This window comes from Tursiops truncatus, chromosome 3 (genome assembly GCF_011762595.2).
Source record: "Tursiops truncatus isolate mTurTru1 chromosome 3, mTurTru1.mat.Y, whole genome shotgun sequence".
NCBI classification, from domain to species: Eukaryota; Metazoa; Chordata; class Mammalia; order Artiodactyla; family Delphinidae; genus Tursiops; species Tursiops truncatus.
Genome location: NC_047036.1, coordinates 75,559,183 through 75,574,695, shown reverse-complemented (window position 1 = coordinate 75,574,695; position 15,513 = coordinate 75,559,183). Strand labels below are relative to the sequence as shown.

Here is a 15,513-nt window from a genome sequence, read left to right as displayed (position 1 = left end):
ACCTAGAGCTCTGATGAAAATAAGAATTAAAACAATGGCCTAATTCGGGATGCAGATAATATTTTTACCATGCCTGTTACAACCCTAGTCTACATTCATCAATACTGTAGTAGAATAAGACCTTCAAATGCTGACAACCCGGGGCAGAATTCTCCTGCTCTATGACAGGATTGTAGTGCTCCATTAATCAGCAGGTGACAGGGCATAGTTCTTGTTGGATTTTAAACACTGGCCTAGATGCTTGTTATCAAAACTATTTAGTGTTAAGGGGTATAAGCGTCTATAATACTTTAAAACCAAATATATTGTATAAGTTTGAGTTTATTGGCTGCCTTCCTGTGTTGTACATTAGATTCCTCCAGCCATAAATAATCATTGTAGCTGTTAAATTATCCTCACTTCATTTAAATAAATGGTATGTTGTATTCAGTTCTGAATTATGAGATTATCTTTCACAGTAATTTTTTTCCTTACTCTGTTGTGAAATTATCTATTAAATGAGAAAAAAAAGAATTACTTATGTTATTTACAGGTCCTTATAATTTCCCCTTTAAAGCCGACTTTTAACCAAAAACATTAATATCCTACTCTAATTAGGCTGTGTCTTGTAATTTGAGCCATAGTACTTCCATCTTTGTTTTTTTAATCAAACTTCTGGGTGCTAAAAAAAACCCCAAAAAACTATAAATTGATACATGAAAAAGTTGCCAATTATTTTGCTTTGCTCTACAGAGTCACCCTTTCAGAGAAACTTGTTGGGCAAATTTCATTAGCTCTTGGAAGAATAACGACTCAAGAAATTGATTTATATTTTTATAAATAATGACTACATCCCCAAATGGATTTATAAATTAATTGCTGTCTTATTGGAATAAAAACCTTATTCTGTGGACATGATTGATGTTATCTGTCTAAGTCCTTGTTCTGGACCCCCCTCCTTCTTAGTTAGTCTATCACAGCTGGAGCTTTAATTTACTGATCATATTAACTCTGATTAATAACTAACAATAGCGTCTTCTCATTTATCAACAGTCAGCTATCACAAAATGGAACTGGAATTGGTCAAACTTGCTGCCAAATTATCTGGGACTGGATAAGACGACCTTCAGTGTACTGCTCAAAAACAGGTAATAAGATTGGGGATTTGGGGCATGTGGCAGGGGAAGAGGATATATATCTTTTATATATAGATTGTATGTGAGTGTGTGCATGTATATATATGTATATATATATATATTTGAAATTATATGAAGTATAGTTTCTGAATGCTGTTTTTCTATAGTAAGCATTTGCAGAAGGCAGGAAAACTTTTTCTGAGATGAAATTGGTTGATTTTAGTCTAAATTTTAAATATTTTTGATTTTGTGTTGTAAACACCAAAAGTTATTGATTTGAATGTCATTATAATACTATGCCTTTGTTTACAACAATTTAATGAATGCATACAAAATGCCAAGACAAATCAACTAATCAGGGGAAACATGTAAGTGAAACTGTCATGATTGAATTTTTTTGCTTTTCAGCCAGTTATTTTGGCACCGTCCTGCTGTAGTCTCAGTTGCATACTACTTTACACACATACGGACACACTCGTGCACTTACACCCCAGGACAACCCAATAAAATGATAATGTGATTTCAGGCTAGGAGTCTATACATGTAATTTATTTTGCACAAAAGCATAAATGTTTTCTTTATATTTTCGATCAATGAATATGGCTTTTTCCCATACCTTTAAAGTTTTCAGTGAAAACAGTAAGGTGTAAATTTTAAATGCTCATTTCTCTATCAAGTATCACATTTTTACATAAAATATATATGTGCAGTTGCTTTTATTCTTCAGGTATTATCTGTTTACACTCACTTATCTTCTTTATGATCTTTGTATGTTTTCTTATCTTTCTGAAAAAAATATAAAGTATCATTTTTCATAAACGACGATAAGGATAGTGACATACTAGAATTGTCAAATCATCCTTGAGATATCTGGGTGCATATAAGAAAATATCTTGAGAGAGACATTTCAGTATTTCCCAGGTGGAGATTTTTTTTAAAAAGCAGCTTTATTGCCAAGAAAAGTGGTAGCTTAGATGTGTCGTCATAGTGGTATTCCTAATATTTCACCCCTGAATGAAGCTCACCCACCCATCATGGACAAAGTTGAAGAATCCAGAAACTTCCCCATCAAGGACAGAGCCTTCTCTCAGCAAGCTTACCACGTGGCAGGTAGTAGTTCAGAGTGCACCCTATTAATGCACAAGTCCCCCACAGGTGTTCCCAACCTGTGCCAAAGTTGCCTGGAGAGATGAGAGGTAGGGGTGGTGGAGGAAAGGCCAGGTCTTCTGTTGAATCTATGGCTACATAATGTTTACCCAGTATTAAATGTCTATCTGGAAACAAACTAGGGAAGATAGAAGAAAAAGTCAGCCTTTGACAGATGAACACAGAGTAGGTATTCTCTAAAGGTGGTGTTTGATCAACAGTCATGTTGGAATAAGCTATTTGGAAAGTTTTGAGTTTATGTAGATTAACTGTATTATAATTTACTAAGTCTTTTCAGCTGTGAATTGCTGCTTCCAGTCCACTAAATGGTAAGCTAGGGGCAACCTATCCTTCAAAACTTACTGCATTTGCTCTGTATAATATTCACTTTTAAGTGAATTTGTGTTTTACCCCAAATTGCATATTGTTGTTTTTGTTTAACAACTTTAGTTATACCTCAATTAGGTTGATAGCTATTAAAGTCTATTTCCCTGACTTATTATGTGCAGGAATGAGTAGGGAAAAAGAACTCCTAAAAATTTAGCCAGAAGTAACAGGTCAAAACAGTTCTCTTGGAAAAGGGTCATGAATTTTTTTTTTTTTTATTATTAATTTATTTTTTGGCTGTGTTGGGTCTTTGTTGCTGCGTGCAAACTTTCTTCAGTTGTGGCGTGCGGGGGCTACTCTTCTTTGCGGTGCGGGCTTCTCAAAACAACTGCTCGTTGTTTTGAGCAGTACATTCAATAAAGGTACTTCTCTTGTTGCCGAGCACAGGCTCTAGGCACGTGGGCTTCAGTAGTTGTGGTGCCCAGCCTCAGTAGCTGTGGCTTAAAGGTCCTAGAGCGCAGGCTCAGTAGTTGTGTGCGCGGACTTAGTTGCTCCGCGGCATGTGGGATCTTCCCGGACAAGGACTCAAACCTGTGTCCCCTGCCTTGGCAGACGGATTCTTAACCACTGCGCCGCCAGGGAAGTCCCAGGGTCATGAATTTTTAACAAAAACAGCTAGAATCTCTTAGATCCTTAAAGAATGGTGTGAAAAGCATTCTATTCTAAACTACCACATACCACAAGCTACAATGAATATAATTGAGCTGCCTTAGAAGGATGAAAGACCCCTGAGAGTTTTTCATCTCTTTAAGCACTTTCCCATTTATTTTAAGAGTGTTATTTATGAGACTTGATTAACATAGAACTGATAAGGAAAAGTTTTTCTGTTATTTTCTCTGAGAGACTCTCTTGTTTGGGTTTATCTGAAATGCTGATTTAAAAAGAAATAGTGCATTGAATTTTTTTTTTTTTAATTTTTCTTTTTCTGGGCTTTCTCTAGTTGTGGTGAGCAGGGGCTACTCGGCATTGTGGTGAGCAGGGGCTACTCGTCATTGCAGTGCTCAGCCTTCTCATTGTGGTGGCTTCTCTTGTCGCGGAGCATGTGCTGTACACGTGTGGGCTCAGTAGTTGTGGTTCTCGGGCTCTAGAGCGCAGCATTGAATTTTTGACAACCTGTTATTTGAAATTACATATTTGAAAATGAGACCACAGAACACTGAGCTTTTAAAATGGGAGTTATATATGCTGTCCTACATCCAAAAAGTGATACTTCTTACGTACAACCATGATCTTTGGGGTTAGGCAGAGCCAAAGATGAAAACCTAGAGCAGCTCAGCTGAATATGCTCAGTTCTTTTTTCCAAAAGTCACCAATTAAACAAGTTACTTATTCCCTTTTTTCCTCTCTTTAATTGGTAATAAAGTCATACTAATCTATCTCTATACTATGGTTGAGTTCATATATAGCACTGAAAATGTTGTCTGGGAACAAACATTTGTCACAAACAAATGTCACAACAAAAGTGAACTCAAATATACAAATATGAAAAAAGTTGAGGAGAAGGGAATCCTTTCTATTCACCTCCTAAATTCCTTTGTGCCTGGCCTTCAAATCCAATATCATAAGCAGACCATCTGTGGACTGACTCTCTCAAGACTCTAATACCCTGAGTGGACAAGATTTCCCTCACCTCCAGAACAGGATGGAAATGGGAAAGCAGTATTCCTGGGTTCTCAGGCCAGTCCTGTTGTGAGCTTACCTTAGGAAAGTTATCTAAACTATTCAACTTTGGAGTTTCTCATCTTTAAAATTAAGTGATGATAATTATATATTTACTTCATAGAGATTGTTGACACAATCAAGAGAGTGCTTAAAGGATATGAAGTGGTTTTGGAAGTTTAAAACACTGTACATACTTAGAAAAGTAGTAGCATAGCAGAAAGCAGTGTTAGTGTCTGGCCAAGAAAGGAAACAGTAAAGGTCATTTGGGATTAGTAGGGAGTTGGAGGTGGGAGGTGGGGCAGTCAGGTTATACCTGAGGTCAAATATATGGAGGTTATGTACACTCCAGGCCTAAACCAATCATGAGGGTCAGAACAAGTGTCAGGTCAGAGACCAGGCAGCAGGCCCATGAGTCTGTAAGACAAGCAGTGAAAAAATGAGCAAGGAAGAGGGTCTAAAGACCAGGTGAGCCAGGTAGGAGGTAAAGACTCAAGGGATGAGCACTTGAGGGATGGTTCAGGTACATGAAAGAGGAGATATGGTGGTGCCAATAATATGTGTATCTGAGACAGCACTAACCTTTGTTCCACAAGCTGATTCTGTGCTGACTGCAAAGTCAGAACGAATCTTGAAGTGGCAGCCTGAGTCCTTGGCCGGGACGGGCCCTCTGCTTACTATCAGGCCTCATCTCAAAACACGTCCCTCCAATTCAGATGATGTTCTAAGGTCATTGCCTTTCCTGTTCTTTGGATTCTCCAAACTTTTCCCCATTTTAGGGTCTTGGTACTTGTAGTTTCCTCAGCTCTTTCCATGGCTGGTGCCATCTTGTCTATCTGGGGCATAAGTCACCTGCTCAGAGAGGTCTTTCCTTATCACCCATCTAAAGTGATCCTCCAAGTCTATTTCACTGTGCTCTCTCAATTGAGCTATCACTACCTGAAATCACAGTTTCTGTTTATTGTCGTTTAACCCTGCTTCCCCCCGCCGCTCCACCTCCAGGGTGGAAAGTACAATCCACGAGAAGAGTGCCTTGGCTGTCTTATTCCAACCGTGTCTTCAGTACCTAGACTAGCCCTTGGGCACATAGCTGGCTCTGAGTAACATTTGTTGGATTAATTAACAAACAAATGAGGAATAAGAATGCAGAGAAAAAGTCAGCCTTTGACAGATGAACACAGAGTAGGTATTCTCTAAAGGTGGTGTTTGATCAACAGTCATGTTGGAATAAGAAATGTATCCTGGGAAATCTCAAGTAAAAATTTATCTATATGCATATTCATTCATTTGGATGAAAATCGGGTTAATTAAGCTTTGTATGTTTAAAATGCCTGTTTTTGTTATTATGTGAAGTTCAGCTCAGATTAAAAGCACAGAACACGGGTCTTTATTTTTAATGTATTGATTTAGTTCAAGCCATAACCTCTCCAGCAACAAAGTCTGTTCTCTACTCCACGATTCAGAAGCCTTTTGACCTTTGGGTGGTAGGGTTTGTATTTGTTAAATGATACTATCATTGAAAATTTTAAGATGGAGTTAGATGACAAAAACATCCAACCAAGCCCTTATAAATTTGTGATTTTCAAGGCATTTGAAGAAGTAGATAGTAGCTGAGACCTCAGAAAAGAGATCCTGAGTATGTATTAATGATATATGTTTTTCAACTTAGAAAGTTTGCCGTTGTGGAAAATAAAGGCTCCTTAGAGGTTTAGAAAATCAACATATGTATCAGTTCTACACCTTTGCCTTTAATGCCATGTAAGAGTAAGTACGGTGATTGTACATTGATCTTTTGAAATAATAAAGGTACTTTTCACAGTTTCTTACGATTACTTTCCTGCTTTCTTTCTCACCCACTTTAAAATAAATCCAGACTATCGAATGAGATGGTGATTGCATTTGCAGGAAAGCTCACCAGAAGGAACACTCTGTATTCCTTCATTCACGGCGAATCTCCAGACTGCCATTTTGGTATTGTTTTCCTTGTCACTGGAACAAACTTATGTTGCTTCTTTTCTCTTTACCTTATTTATTCCAGACTAATTCCCAAGAATGGTGGCATTGAAAATAAGCTGTGAATACAGTGAAATGCTATGCTATTTTAACCATCTAAATATACTGCATATGAGTTTGGCTTTGCGTTGAGCAAACACAATTAAATATGATGGCAGGAACAGCAGAAGGGGTGGTGGTGGCAGATTTCTGGCTATCATTTTGGGGCCTTTCCCAGTGGACGATAACCATACATCTGAGAGGAGACGGGAGTTTAGAAAACATATTTTAAAAGAGCCGTTGATCTGTGGAGTTGATTGTTTGCTTTTAATAATAATAATTATTAAAGTGCCTTTGAGCTGTATCCTGTGTGTGCCCTGTGGTGTGTAGAGAGTAGGAAATACTGTCTCTGGCCTTGAACTGCACACACGACACTCTCCAATGATCGTTCTCAGGCAGTGCTGCCGTTAACACAATGTTTATAGTTGCTCACAGCAGTAAATTCCTGATGTAGCAGAAGGCTGCCTGATTATGGAGAGATGGGTTTAAGAAAAAGGGGAAGCTGATTTTATGAATACACACCTCTGAGCCATTACATACGTCGCATATGCCATGGCATTCAAATGTTGCTTTTTTTCATGCTCTAGCTCCCTGGAAAACCCTTTCCTTCCCACCTCCACCAAAAGATCTCAGACTGAGTGATTCTACCCACCAACACCATCTTCTCTAATAGGAGCAGGCTTCCCTTCCACTTTTAATTCCTAAAGCAGCGTGTTTTTTGGACAGAGATTGTCTACAATGTATCTAGGAGATATAAATTTAACTTCTGATCCTCAGGATTTTCAGGGGTTAGGGCTTTGGTACATGAACCAAACAAATCCATAAACGTGTATGGTTTTCTGAGTGGTAACTTGTATATGTCGTCTTTTACGGTGTATGAAGTACTTTCACACAAATCTTCCCCTTTGACACTCACTACAACTATGTAATAAGACACAGGTACTTGTGAGGGTGCAAAATGACATACCCAAGGTCACAGTTATTAAGTGGAGTCTGGAAGGCAAAATGAAGGCTTCTGATTCTGTTTCTGGTGCTTTATCTACTACACGGTATTCCTGGTCAGTTTTTTCCAGCTTTATTGAGATATAATTGACATATAGCAGTGTGTGAGTTTAAGGTGTACAGCATGTTGATTTGGTACACTTATATATTGCAGAATGATTACCATCACAGTGCTAAGTAACACCGCTATCACCTCACATAATTACCATTTCTTTTTCGTGGCGAGAACATGTAAGATCTACTCAGCAACTTTCAAGTATATAATAGAGTATTATTAACTATAATCACCATGATGTACGCTAGATCCCCAGAATTTATTAGTCTTATAACTTCGGGTTTGTACCCTTAGGTCAAAATTTGTTTTTTATTACCTCAGTATTCACTGTACAAGTACTGGTGATAATGAAAACAGAAAGCACTTGCCACGTGGCTGGCATAATTTAAATAAATTACATACACATTTAATTATAAATCCTTATGATAACCTTATGAAGTAGATACTATGTTACCATTATTTTCCTGATAAGGAATCTGAGGCACCGAGACGCAGAGCTCTCAGGTTCTAGCTTATGTCCACATTCTTAACCACTTCTATTAATTCTCTAGAGTTGTGCTTACTTTACTCATTCAAAAAATATTTTCGAGCATCTGCTTTGTGAAATGCATTTATTTATAATAAAGTAACAGTTTACTAGAGAATGTTAATATATGTCAAAGGGTCCTTGAGAGCTATTCCACACAATTTTTAATTCATTGTGAATTTCCACTTTGGTTATCACAATGCTTATCCCCCCTCTTCCACTCCTTATATCCCTCTCAGCAACTGGCTCACCATCACCTATTTACCAGGAAAATTAAGGCTGTCTGACATGAATCTCCCAGCTTTTCTTCCTAAACTTCAGTTTTGTTTATGTCATCTCCAGTCCTTTGCTTCTTGTCTTTAGCCTTGGAGGAAGAGGGCCCTCTTCTAGTTAAAACTTGAGAAGTAAGTTGACAGTATTTAGGTTGTAGAGGGTCTGAGGGCTGAGAAATTTGGACTTTAACTGTTGGACTTGAGGGAATCATCAAAGCCTTTAAGCAAAGGAGTGATAGGAACAGAAAGCTACTTTAGGACATTAATAGTAGCTGGGGTGGAGGGACAGGATAATTAAAAGGAGGCAAGACCAGATTAGAGACTATGGCTAGAGACTGAGGAGGAGATTATATATCACAGATATAAAAGATATTCCCAAGGAAGCTTGGGGGCCCAGCTAAATCTCTTCCTCATTTGGGTAAAAGTTAGCTCTGATACTTTCTCTTTGAAGCCAGTGTGGCCTAGGTGTTTATAGAAAGGTGCCATGCTTACCATTTCTTCACATTGAGTGTGTCAGTTTACATCCTCCAAGCAGGTGCCAAAATGGGATTAGAGGTACATGAGATTTGGCAGGAGAAATGCACATGGAGGGTAAAGAGGAGGAAACAGGAATAGGCAGGCAAAACTTCAGACCCAGTTGCTGATCTGATACCTGTGAAAGGAGGTGGGGCAGAGGATTGGGTTGGAAGAGGCTCAGTTAACAGAGTAGTTCTAAGAAAGTGTTGACAAAGCCAATGGGGACTCCTTGAGCTAAAGTCCCACACTGGAAGAGTCTCATGTCCTGCAGGAACGGGCTGGTACTCTACCTCCACTGTGCTCAGACACTGACTGAGATCTGCTTGGGAGAAGCATGGCCTAAGCACAAATGCAATGGTAGATGCAGAGGAACGACAGCTAGGGCCCTCACTCCTTGTGCTAACTGCAGCAGGAGATGTGAGTGGTGCATTTCCGTGGCTCCCACAGTGGGGATGCCAAGAGTGATTCTCTTACATATGGAGAGATTGTATGTGTATGTATTATGTAAGTTAAGTTAACAAGTATGGGATTTAAATAAAGGTGTCTGTTACTTTAGTGAGGTAGAAAACAGACAACCTAAATAAATATATTAAATGCTATTGACAGAAATGCAGAATTAGCAACATTTTGATGAAAGGAAGGTATAATAATTTTCTCAAAAGCAGCCATGGGAAAATTCTTTACTCGTCAAGTTGAACCAAAATTCACTTTGTACTGAATTTTCTCCTACGCAATTATGCATTCACATACTGGCACTTTGGGGTTATTGCAACAGATCAAAAGCTATTAAAAACTTGCTTGAATGGAGTAAATTATTTTTTCAATAACTATTCTTTAAGTCTCTCCCCTGTCAAATTCTGTTCAGACCCCAAAGCCTCTATGATGTTTTTCTACAAGAAGTTTTAGCATAGTTTCCACCAGGAGTAGCTGTTATAGGCCCATTGATTCAGTTTGGCTGTAGATGACAAGAACCTTGACTGCTTTCAGGGTTATTGGTCATCACTGAATATCTCAGTTTATTTTTGTTGCTATATCAACATAAAGAGAGGAAGTTATCTCTTTGAAGATATTTTTATTATGACATAATTAGAGAAATTTAAATATCTATTAGGTATTGATATAATTAAATATTATAATAAGTATGAACAACTAATAAAATTGTTCACTTTATATAATATTTTATATATTAACATTTATAACAGTATTTATTACAGTACATTTGTAATGTATTATATATGACATTAGTTAGGATACCAATAGTGCTTTTTTATACTACTGTAAATGAAACTTTCACCTTTAAGTACCTTGGGGGGTGTAGCTCTAAATTTGATTTTTTTTTCCATAATATGAGATCTGGTGAAAAAAAATTTAAATCAAGATATTTTGCATCCACAATATTTGTATTAATATGTTTGAAATTTATTTTGTAATAAACTATAAGCGATACATACACGTGTATGATTTCAAATGGTACAGGAACATAAGACATGAAATATAAAAGTTCCCCTCCCCAGCTCCTCAATCACACAAGTTCCACTGCACTTGCAGCCATTTGAACCATTTCTGGTTTTATTTCTTTTGGTTGATAAATCTAAGGGATAGGCTACACCACTATTTTTTTTAATCTATCAACTTAAAATTAGTATTTACGGGCACCTTGCAAAAAAAGATTTAACTCACACTACCTCCTCCTCTTCCCTTCAAGCTCTGCTAATTGAATTTTCATTTTAGTTCTTCTATTGCTCACCTTTATGTGATATAATATAACCTGTATTTTAAAATCAGTTTGTATTTTTATTTTAAAAATTTTGTATAAAGTAAAATTCACTCTTCTGGCTAGATAGTTCTAGGTTGTGACAAATGCATAAAGTTGTTTAACAATCAACACAATCAAAATACAGAGAATTCCATTTCTCAAAAAATTCCCTTGTGCTGACCCTTTGTAGTCTGTTCTTCCCCCATCCCAATCCCTGCTAACTACTGATCTGTTCTCTGTCCGTGTAGGTTTTTTCTTTCAAGAGTGTCATTACAAGAGAATTATATGGTATGTCACCTTTTCAATCTGGCTTCATGAGTTTGAGATTCTTCCACTTGCTTGTTCTTCTTCTAGAATAGCAGTCCATTGTGTGAAGGTACCACTGTCTGTTCATCCACTTACCTGTTAAAGAACCTTTGGGTCGTTTCCAGTATTTGGTGATTGTGAATAAAGCCTCTATAACCATTTGTGTACAGGTTTTGCATGAATATAGGTTTTTATTTCACTTGGACAATACCTAGGAGTGGGAATGCTGGGTTGTGTGGTACATTTATGTTTGACTTTATAAAGAAACTACATCTTCCTGTATTTTATGTTGCCTATGAGAAATCTGATGGCAGACGGTTCTTCTCCTTATCATATCCCTGGATGGTGCCTTTTTTGTTTGTATGTTTTAAGTAACTCCTCCCAGCAACCGCCCCTGGTCATTCTGAAATGAGATTGTGTCAATGTGTGAGTCTTTGGTTTCTCATGGCACTGAGTAGGCCCCTTCGATATTGTGATTTCCTTCAGATTCAAAGATTTTTTTTCCTATTTCTGATTATTCTCTTGGCCCCCATCCCCAGTTACATCTATATCCCTTTCTTGAATTCCTGTAAAGACAGACGTTCTGATTTATTCTTTCCTCAGATACTACTAGAGGCTTCTTAGCCTTCGTCCGTCCTCTCATTCACCAACTCTCTATATCCTTCCCACCTCTTTTTCTGCAGCTAACTCATTCATTTCTGTGGCTTTAAGGGATTATCCCAGGTATCCAGATCAAATGCATTCAGGGGCTGGGCAAATAATACAAAAATGTAAAGGCGAGGTATAATACAGTACAGGGAGGTGAATGTATACCTAGATAAAAACATCCAAATTTTATTTTTTTTAATGCTATGTTAGCTAAATAACGCATGTCCTCAGAATGGATTAGGTCCACCAATATGAACCTCTAAATCTATGCCACTGAGTCATCTGGAGCTCCAGTTCTAATTGTTCAATAAGATTCCAGATCACATACACACTTGGATTTTTCACTGTAATGATATTTTAATGTAGTAACTCTCATCTCATAAAGTAGTCCTAACATGATAATTATCTTCATTAAAAAATGCCTCTTTAGAGTTGGGTTATTTCTATTCATAGCACTAACGTTTTTCTGGCCTCAGCCTAGAAACCTTCAATTACTTTGCAAAATTTCCATCTCCTATCATTTGTATTCTGTGAGACACCAAATGCCTCCGAGTTTGCCCTCGTAAAAATAAAATATTCTAGTTTTCCGTAAAATGAAAGTTTTCTAAAGCCACAGAGAGATGTGGGATTTAACAACTGACCTGGAAGCTAGTGAATCTCTTATTGTCAAATAATTGACAATTCTAGGTTAATGAATTAAAACCTATTAATAGTCAGAGTCCTAGGGTAAATGGAATTGGTCTGGGCTGACCAGATTTGGAAAGAAGTCAGTAAACTGATTAAAGTTTTGTTGTTTGCCTGTCTCACTTGCCCAGAAGGTTCTTTTCATCAGGATTATGTCTTTTCCATAGTTGTTCATCTGGCTCAGCCTGAACCAGTGATGAACATCCACTTGTCCATTTCAGCAAGTCAGACCTGTAAAGGACTTAGAGAGTTAGGACTCCCTGGAAATAGATAACTTTGTGTAAATGGCAATTCAGACTCTTATTATTTTATTATACAGAGAATACATTTGTTAGCAGATGAAAGTAAAGTATTATGTAACCCACAAGAAACACTGTGTTGATTATAAGAATACTTCTATTTCATTATTCAGTCCAGCAAAACTTTGAGTAAATAGATGGATCTGTGACTGTTCATTCATCCATCCATCAAACATTCACTAGGTACAGCAGATAAAGAAATGAGCCAGACACAGCCTCTGCTGTCAAGGAACTCAGAATCTGGTAGAGGAGACAGACTAAAAAATCAGTGGTTATAGATACTATAGAGGTTCATGCAAGAGCACTGGAAGATCACAGGGGAGGGAGAGCTCACTCCAGTGAATGCGGAAGCAGTCAGGAAATCCACCCGGGACGTGGTGATACTTGAGCTGCGTATTGATGGTTGAACGTGAGTCAGCCAGGGAGCCAAGGTGAGCAGTGGTCATCCAGGTTATTTTGGCTAGAGTAAAGGTCTCTTCACTGCATTTTTCACTTCTAAATCAGTTCTATTTGCAACATATAGGCACAGTGAATGAATGTTAGGATGCTTAGGACAAAGTCAGATGCTGAATTGAGTGAGGGCTGGTGGGAGAGAAGGGGGTCACCTGTACTACTTTGGCCCATAACTGGGGACTTGGCCTCATCTGACACTGAAGGTTTTCAGGAATGTGTAAGAAATTGCTGGGCCAGTGTAATTCGTAGATCAAATGGCCTTGTAGTGTGTCACTAAAATTCTATTTGCCATACATTTATATGGCTTGGATAAGCCTTGGCTTCCTGAGGGCACTCTTGGTGGGTGACTGATGGTTCTTCAGACAAGATGTGCTAGTTTTGGGGTTGTTTTGTTTTTTATTTTATTTATTTATTTTTGGCTGCACTGGGTCTTTGTTGCTGTTTGCGGGCTTTCTCTAGTTGCGGTGAGCAGGGGCTACTCTTCGTTGTGGTGCACGGGCTTCTCCTTGCGGTGGCTTCTCTTGTTGCAGAGCATGGGCTCTAGGCGCCCAGGCTTCAGGAGTTGTGGCTCGTGGGCTCAGTAGTTATGGCACATGGGCTTAGTTGCTCCTCTGCATGTGGGATCTTCCCGGACCAGGGTTCAAATCTGTGTCCCCTGCATTGGCAGGTGGATTCTTAACCACTGAGCCACCAGGGAAGCCCGTAGTTTTAATACCGGCCTTGGTCAAGTAGGAGAGATACACCTGATTTGTCGTGCTCTTAATCTCTCGGTGTACTTGCAGCTTGTTCTGGAGCTGCACAGTCTGTTCTTCAGTGCTTCACTTTCTCTCTGAACCGTAAGAGTTACCTGACAGTGGTGGGAATGCCCAGGAGAGGTAGTGATGCTTCCTAGTCTGCATGTTCATGTTTGTTGCTCTGAACTAGCTGGTCTGAGGTAGCCTCAAACTAAATCTGTAAGACCCCAGGGAGTTTCTGAAGAAGAAACTAAGTGGAATTCTTTTCTAATTAATTGCTTATTTTTCTCACTTAGCAAATAAGCTAACTGGGATTTGAGGACTGACATTTGATTTTAGCAAAAGTACGTGCATGTCAGAGATAGATGCTTGTTCATCACAACTCCAAGAATGTGGATTATATGTATGATTTTAATGCATTTGTTGGAAATAATGTTATTTTTCACAAAGTAAAAGCAGTCATAATTTTGCTACAAGGAGGAATATTTGCTTTCTCTCACCTTTTATTTAATAATTTTACGTTTTTAAAAGCAAAACAGCACACAATTTGAAAATGAAATTTCCCCAAAGTGTTCAGTTTGCTAATATGTTTTTCATTTTCTTCATTATGCTATAGTGGAATATTGCCATACTTTTAAATGTGCAACTTGTCTCCCTGGAGGCAGCAGATGGTGTGACTAGTCTGTCTTTTGGTAAAGGACTTATCATGAGAGATGGCAACTAGGGCTGGATGGGATGGGGGTCCTGCCCTCAGAGAGCATTGACTCTCAACTTATTGCATCATTACAACATTTTATAAGTTACTATTTGTAAATATGAAAAAAACCCTGCAAAAATGAAAAGGTTTTGGTACATTTTAAAGCTTCCTTTTTCTTAGTTTATATAAGAAAATATTTTATTTAGAAACTATTTGAGTTATTTCCACTATAAGTGTTTTCCTCACTGAATGCCTCACTGCTAGAGGACCAACTGACCTCTTGGGCCAGACACAATTTTGTTGGTATTTCTACCCTAGTATATGATCTGGTTTTCAGCTTTGAAAGTCTGGTAACTTGGTTTCATACAGAAATATTGACTCACACTAACCAAACTCATCAGACACTTGTGCAAAACCAGAGTTCCAATTTACTAATTTACAGTGAAAAATACAACTTGAAGCAGATCTGTTCATTCTCTCTCTCAAGGTAAATTGACATCAGAAAGAAACCACGTTATGACAAAAAAAATTTATTCGATGAGTAAGAGTAAAGCATCTCTCCATGGGGCTATGCCTGCCGTTAAGACCTGATTCACATGTTGTGAGTCAAGGTGTCCTTGCTTCTGAACTGTGCTGACAAGTTTTTATTCTTTCTGGACATTTTTGGTCCTCTGCTGACTACTCTGTTTTCATAATCTTTTTAAATAAAACAACATAGGTGGGGAAATACTTTCCCTCTACTCTCCTAGGTCTGATAGCTGGGTCTATGAAATAAATGGACAACAGACAGATTAACAGGAAAAAAGGTTTACAAATATATTAATTTTTAATATTACATGCAGGGGGGCATTACCAGGAGGGAAAAGTGAATACCCCCCAAAATGGTGAGATTTGAGAGCTTATATATCATCTTTATAGGTGAAGGGGAGAAGGAATGTAGGCTACTTATGGGAGAGTAAAAGATTTCTAGGAAAGATGAATGGGCTTTTGGAAGAATAGATGGGAGGTATGATAGTTTGTGGCAAAGTTGTCTGGTGTGGTATTGACCTCTAATCTCTTCTCCCGTGGGAAGAATTAGTCTTCCCCTGGTTAATGATACACCTGGGAAGGGGATTTATGGCAATTGAGTTCCTTTTGGAGAATCTGTCTTTAGGCAGATAAGGGGAGTTCAGAAAATGCCTCTCCCTGTATTGGCTGTGTTTGAAG

General features: G+C 38.2%; 1 protein-coding gene across 5 annotated transcripts in view; it reads left to right on the top strand.

The window, feature by feature from the left end:
- The window catches only part of KIAA0825 (KIAA0825 ortholog), a 398,660-nt gene that overhangs the window by 204,315 nt on the left and 178,832 nt on the right, over window positions 1-15,513 (top strand). For all 5 annotated transcript variants that reach the window (XM_073802294.1, XM_073802293.1, XM_019929687.3 and 2 more), the window contains one exon: window positions 1,033-1,127. In XM_073802294.1, coding sequence (XP_073658395.1) covers window positions 1,033-1,127 — 95 coding nt within the window. The remainder of the gene's footprint in view (window positions 1-1,032; window positions 1,128-15,513) is intronic.